General features: G+C 42.2%; 1 protein-coding gene across 1 annotated transcript in view; it reads left to right on the plus strand.

Moving 5' to 3' along the window:
* Positions 1 to 328: 328 nt before the first annotated feature.
* The window catches only part of ppp2cab (protein phosphatase 2 catalytic subunit alpha b), a 9,697-nt gene continuing 2,527 nt past the window's right edge, over positions 329 to 7,498 (plus strand). The window contains exons 1-2 of the mRNA XM_035666768.1: positions 329 to 674; positions 7,220 to 7,429. Coding sequence (XP_035522661.1) covers positions 573 to 674; positions 7,220 to 7,429 — 312 coding nt within the window. The 5' untranslated portion in view covers positions 329 to 572. The remainder of the gene's footprint in view (positions 675 to 7,219; positions 7,430 to 7,498) is intronic.

The following is a 7,498-nucleotide window of genomic DNA, read 5'->3' on the forward strand; positions in this document are numbered from 1 at the left end:
TGTATATAAACATTAACTGTATATATAAACATTAACTGTATATAAACATTAACTGTATATAAACATTAACTGTATATAAACATTAACTGTATATAAACATTAACTGTATATATAAACATTAACTGTATATAAACATTAACTGTATATAAACATTAACTGTATATAAACATGAACTGCATATAAACATTAGCTGTCACAATCACGCTCACAACAGGAGTTCGTCAGCAGCAATGCTTTTATTTCGAAGGTCTCAACCGGAACTGCGGTGTTTTATTGCGGGCAGCTCGACACAAACAAACTTCCAGGGTGGATCGCCTACTGACGTCTCTCCCTCCCTCCCCTCGCGTTCAATTCAGTCAAATCATAGCGACCTGGCAGCCGGAGGGTAGTTGCATGCGTCTTTCAAATAAGAGAACATATTAGCGCCGTCCGTGTCCGTGTTGTAAAGTCTGGAAGAGACAGGAAACATCTTCGGGGAGAGTCCTAACTCCTAACCGAAAAAAGCTTAACGTTATCGGCTAACGAAACTGCAGCGGAGCCCGAAAAAAAACCCAAAAAACACACACAGAGAAATGGACGAAAAGGCGTTTACGAAAGAAATTGATCAGTGGATCGAGCAGCTCAACGAGTGCAAGCAGCTCTCGGAGGGACAAGTGAAGACGCTATGTGAAAAGGTGAGACATTGAAACGGAAAATAAATTCCCTTCAACAACTTAATGTCCACGTCTTCTCCCTCCTTAACGACGCCTTCCAGAAATTCTTAAAATGGCGTCTATAGTGTACATTTCACTGCGCCCTGCCTGTGTTTGACAATCACGCGTGGTTAGTCGTTTTCTATTAAGTCGTTTGAATAGTTGTCTGCCGAAAAATGTCTAGAAATAATGAGTTAAACGCACATGTTATCGGTAGCTGGGTTTACAAACCGTGATCAGCCATGCTGTGAATTCAAGTCACATACCACCTCCTCTCATTCAGGCTGTCAGTGACCTGTAGCATCTCTGTCAGCTTCATTACCTTTACTTTATATGTCATGTTGCTTATATGTGAGCAGGTAAAGGGGAGGAAAAAAAAGGTAGGTGAATGTGTGGTTAAAAAACTCTTAACCAACAATGTTTTAAAGCTTTTCTGTCCTGATGTTAATGTCACACATGCTTACTGTGCAGTTGTATGAATATTCCTGAACTGGGATAAAGCTGTTTCTCACAGGTAGTTAAGAAAGCTGCAGTAAATCTCTGAGCCAGTCCTTCATCTAGCTTCTTATTTGCTCCTGTAGTCAATAAGTAGTGAGACTGACTTGTAAAGTTATCAGTTTTCCACCTTAACAGGATGCTACATAACCACGTAACTGGTCAAAGACTCATCATGGGAGTTGTAACTCTTTGACTTTTGAACCGTATTAATCCTCTGCTCTTGTTTATGGTTCACCATGTTTTAGCTGACACTGTTTCGGATGTCCTACAGGGAAACATGGAAGTTAATGCAAGGACATTACAGTGGGTGACTGCGCAGTCCTCATGCTACTCATTGGATGTCTAGACTTTTTCTCTGACGTTGTTGTTGTTGTGGTCACAGAGGAGTTGTTCCTGCTCAGCCTGGTGCTTGATCTTATTTAACTGACACACATGCATGTACGAGATGAGTACAATGTTTTCAGCCCCGGACCACCGGTTCTGCAGACCCCTCTGGTCTGAGTCGAAGCTTAACCCCAGTCTCTTCTCTATATCCTCGATTGTTGGATGAACCCCTCACGTCCGTTGGTGGTGGCTAACGTCACTGCAAATGTTTCTGGTTTTCTTTTAAATGTAAAATTTGCTGTTCACCCTGACAACAGAGGTTAAAGTTGGACAGATGTTTTGAAGAAGTCTGATTCTTTAGTGCAGCTGTATCCCCCTCAGCTCGGAAAGGGACTGAAAAACGAGGCCCACTACCATGTTTGGAGTTTCAGCTGTGTGCTGAAGGTTAATGGCTCGCTATTTCCAAGCGGGTTATTTTTCCAGATTTATACATTTGTTCCATCTTCTAGTGGATGTAGGAAGCTTGGAGTAACTTCACATGCTTTTATTTCAGCTGCTTCGACATGTGGCTGCATTTGTCTGCCTTTCAGAGCTGGCCGGTCGGATCGATTGATTGATTCGTGGGGGGCTTGTGAACAGTCGCGTTATGAATCTGCGGGAGAAACTAACACAGCCAACAAGGAACAAACACGTAGATGAAGGAACTGCGCAAGTCATGTTTGTGTTTTTCTTTCCTTGTTGCTCTCCACTGTTTCCTCCCGATACAGCAGAGATGCCATAAAAGTAGTGGAGAGGACAACGGAGAGCTGCACAGTTTAAACTACGGTCCGCCTGCATCCATCCATCCATCCATCCAGTCCACGTGACTTTTGTTAACATTTTCCGCAGAGTGCACCCACACAACATCCTCCCTGATTTTAAAAATAGCAAAGGATAGGATTGATTTTGAGTTGCACCGCTAACACAAACGGATCAGAGTGTGTGACTCAGGATTACATTGTTCGTTGTGAGTCAGAGAGAGCGGCCGTCTCTGTTTTGGGATGTACGGGGGTGTGAAGGAATGAGATGTGCTGTGTAATCTGTCCTTAGTGTTTTCATTTCTGCCTTCCAGCTATCCCAGAAATGGCTGAACGTACCAGAGTATCTGTCTGGTGTGCAGCGACGACGGGATACCTACAGGCTTTATCTCGGTCGTCGTAATCGATTCACATTGCTCCGTTTTTTTTTAGCACTGCAGTATCTTCCCCCCTCTCATGGGTCGGGATGGGTTTTTTGCAAATGTTTTGTTTGCAGAGTAGTGATGTCCTCTGTTTAATCATTTAATGGTGTTCAATCTAGTTGCCTTGTTTAAATTAAGTAGCTGCCGACAATGCTCTGTTCACTGGAAATTGGTTTTATGTTCCTGTCAATTACGCAGAGTAAATTGAATTAAACACCACTTTTTGTTTTTTTCCCCTCCGTTCAAAAATAAACCTTTTGAGAGTTACATAACCATTCAGACGTTTTTGTCCTGTGCCGTTTATATCTTTGCTCGTTTGACTTCCTTTTAGAGGCAGCGTTCCCTAACCATTTAAGCTCGATCCAGTTCATTCGTCTTGTCTTGAGTTGGGTGAATCTACAAACACTGTTTTGCACACGAGATATTTATTAAAGTCAGTAAACGGTGCAGAGCACAGCTACAGTACAGGAGCGTAAGTAGAACACTTGCTCATGAAGGATGGTGGGAAATGTTCACTTCAAATATTAATGTCAAGTGACATCACCTAAAGTTAGTCAGAATGATGTATGTATTTCGGTCATGTGGCGATAGTTGCCCCACTTCCTGGAGCTGAACTCCCCTGTATGACCTCCACTGTCTGTGTTAAAGGCAGTTAGCTGCATCGAGTCAGGACAGTAAACAAAGCTTTGTTTACCAACTGAGGTCATGGTTTTACTCAGAAAAATGAGTCAGTAAGGAACATTCCTCATGATGATTTAGTGTTCCTACAACATCATCTGATATAGTGAACTAAATTAGCATTGCTTATTCATTAGGCAGAGCAAAAATCCCAAGATAGTGATATCATAAAATATGAATATCAAAAAAAACCAGAGAAGCAGTAATCCAGTATCCCCGTGAACACGTACAACCAAAATGACTGACTTTGACGGTTTTTAAATTCATCTCAGCAAAATTCACATGTCGTCATCGTATAAAACGCTGACAACCGCGGACACAGGCCGCTGCTGTGGCTGATATTCACACAGGTTATAGTGCTTTTTATCAGGACGATGCTTTGAACTACCATAACAGTCCCGAGTGAGGTCATTTGTTTGTGGTTGTAGTTTTGCCTAGTCGTCAAGCTTAATTCCCCCTAAGTTGTCTCGTGGAGAACCTTTGGCCGCGTTTACCTCACTTTAATGGGATTATATTGCAGCAGCTGGAAGAATGCTGACTTCACTTCTCAGCACTCGGCTAAGCGTTTTGTTGACTGTGGCATCTGACGTCTCGGGCATGTCTGTAGTCTGGGCGAGGTTCCCTCCCTGCAGCCTCTGTGTGGCATTTCTGCTACAGGTGCGGCCCGTACTTTGGGTGAGGTGCTTGCGTCACCTCTGCCGTCATCCTTTTCATAGCTTGGTAGCTGGAATGTATCATGAATAAGCAGGTCTCTCACACACTAAATTGCGAGGATATCGCTAAATCCGAGCTTAAATTGTGCGTTATGAAAAAGTTATTCTGGTACCATAAGCAGTAGGTCACACTGAATTAGCTTTCTTCCTCCAGTTTTATGTAATGTTTGATCTGGAATAACTTAATCCTGTTTTATATTTTTCTGTTATATTTTAGTTCTTTTGTTTTGTTACATTATCATAAAGTAAAATCTTGTTATGGATATTTACCAGATTGTGTTTTTAAGTGAGGCGATTTGATGGAACTACTATAAGAACAGCTACAAAGGCAGAAAATGAGGTTTATTTTCAGGCCTTTGACTAAAGGTTAAAAGTTTCTCAAGTGGGCAGGGAAATGAATAAGAGGATGAAAATGGGATAGGAATAAAATGAGAGATTCAGTACAGCAGACATCAGGGCAATATAACTGGAATCTGTTGACAGACCAAATTGGCAGCGTGCTAGTCGCACAAAAGTGCACATTAACCAAGTTCTAATCAGTGAAGCCAGTTCAGCACACAGAGGTGATATCTGATGCGTCATTTAACAGATTACTCATATAGTGCAGTGTACGGTTACAGAGATGTAGGCCTCTTACTGTGTCATGCACTGGAGGAGCAACTTGTAGAGAATGTCCTAATGAGTTATGGTGGAAGGAATAGCACTTTCTTTGATTGGATTGTTCTACTCTTGTTTAAACCCAGTGTCTGTATGTTTTCACAGGAGTTGTTGGAGGATTCTTTCCTTTTCTAGCAGGAGCAATAGAGATCTCTCTGAAAGAAAAGGGGAAACTGGATAGTTGCCTACACAAAACCAAAAAGTGCTTTTACACAGCATTAACGCTCTGCAGGGAGATGGCAACAAAAATCGAATGAATTCAATATTCATCCCAGTACATTCACGTTGCTTTAGCACTACTGTTTGCTTTAGCAAGTGTCTGTCCTGGATTTCTAATCCACCAAATCTTCATAGACTGTGATTAGAAATGTCTCACTGCCCAAATCTGCCATGTTTTGTTTTTTTCTTTATATATGCCCAAATATTTTTCAGGCAATGATCATTTCAGTTCTACCCAATTTATAGAGTTGAAATTATATTAAATGTATTTTTTTTTTTTAACGTAAAGTTAGTAAAGGAGATTGAGGGTTAAGAAGAACAGTGAGCAGTAAGGAGGATCACAGACTGACTGACGCAGCCCTCTTAATATGCAGGTTTGTTTATTTTTCCTGCCCATGTTTGTTTATTGTCCCCTTACCTCACTCCGAGTGCTTGGGGCGGGGGAAGAGATATAGTGCTGTTCCACTTTCATACAGCCATATAGAATGAATCTGTCTGACTCAATTGCTTTAGAGTCAGAAGCCCTGGTCATTAAAAGGCCTCCTGCCACATGGTAGCATGGGCACGTGGTGTGTGTGTACGTGTGTGTACGTGTGTGTGTGTGTGTGTGTGTAATATAGGTCAGCATTGTGCAGCACTGCAATCTCGTCCTGGTCACTCTGGGTCTGTCTCTCTCTGTCCCATCTGCCGAGCTGACAGGCCAACATCAGCACTCCGTCAGTGTCGGTTCTCTCTCTCTCACCCTGGTCACGTTTGTTGTTTAAAGGGGACAGTATGAAAAGATGGGGGGCTGCTCAAAACGTACCAGCCATCACAGGGATAGAAGACACGTGTTTGCACAAACCAAATTGCGTAGGACAAGAGAACCGCTGCTCTCAAGCCTATTGTGGATGCGCAGTGACTTTTTATCTAGAATCACTTGAAAATGCTCAGTGTAGACGAAACGAATGTGATTCTTTATTCCCTCCTCTCTTCAGATTGTGCAGTCGCCTCACTCAGTCTCGTTGCTTGTTCCATATCTCCCGTGCACGTCAGACATGTCTGCTCGTCATTCAGCGGGGAGCATTTCTCTCGCAGCCTGAGGATTTGCTTGCTTCAAAGCTCCTTAAAAGAGCTCATCCAGCTGACTGGCCCCCGTATTCAGACCTGCAAGGCTAGACTGACTCCAGGAATAGGCCTTGTTGTGGGTCTCCAGATTTAGTGTTGGTACTGTTTAAAGCTTTCCCACTATTTTTAGTGGGGCAAGTACTGGTAAAGGCTGCATGATCATTTGTCGCCTGCTTATTGAAAATGATTAATGATAATAATTAAAAACTCCTACTGTGTAGTTAAAACTCCCTTAAGATTACTGTGCAACTCCATACATCAGGATAATCTGTCACTAGACACACAGATTAAACAATTCCAGATTATGCCAAGTTAACCTTTTTTTTTCTCCAGCATCAGCTGACCTGCAAAAGAACATCCTCTGCATTTTGAATCAGCAGACAACAGTTACCAAGTGTTTCCTCTAAAATCACTGGCTGAGTCACACACCCCTGCAGCAGGTTTTAGGCTAAGCCTCGATGAGTCCTGATGTCCAAGAAAAACATGGAACTGATGATGTGTTGCCTTTGACGTCCTAACTATAACCTCTTAAAACAATCTGAAGACAACAAGTGACTGTTCTGTGTTCCTCTGGAGCTTCACACTAATTGATTTTTATGAATTGCTGCATTGCAACCAGAGCTGTCTTTCTGAGTGCCACAAGGCAGGCCCACAGGAAACTAGAGAGACAGACACACACACACACACACACACACACACACGGTAGGGGCTTATTTCCTTGGATAGATTATGGTGGTGATGTTGGGGGTTGCGATGTAATCACTGTGTGGCATCTTAATGTAGACCCCACTGGAGGCTGATGTGGAAATTGTGCAGAGAGTTGGCAGGAAATAGTTTGTTCCTGAAATAAAGATGGAGAACAAAGAGTGATGTTGAAAATTACAGTGTATAGAGCATGTGATTACAGTGCAGGATCACGTTGATCTTCCTGCATTTCAATGAGCAAAACACTGTAAAGAGGCACACAGTATATAAACGGGGGAACATTTTGCTTGTTTGAAGTCCCTTTGGATTTTTGTCTCATCTGCAATTTTTGTACTTCAGTTTTCTTGCAGATTTTTTTTTTTTCTTCACTACATGAACCACATTAAACGTTTGTTTATTTTCTTTAGGCAAAGGAGATCCTGACCAAGGAGTCAAACGTCCAGGAAGTGAGATGTCCGGTGACAGTGTGTGGCGACGTGCACGGCCAGTTCCATGACCTCATGGAGCTGTTTAAGATTGGAGGGAAATCTCCAGACACAAACTATTTGTTCATGGGAGACTACGTAGACAGAGGGTACTACTCCGTAGAAACTGTCACTTTACTAGTAGCACTTAAGGTAAGTGAACATTTAAAAAATCCTCACACATTTGTCTTAACTTTTAACTTCTATTTAGCTTAAATTTGA

This window comes from Morone saxatilis, unplaced genomic scaffold (genome assembly GCF_004916995.1).
Source record: "Morone saxatilis isolate NCDOM2014 unplaced genomic scaffold, NCSU_SB_2.0 Contig20, whole genome shotgun sequence".
NCBI classification, from domain to species: Eukaryota; Metazoa; Chordata; class Actinopteri; family Moronidae; genus Morone; species Morone saxatilis.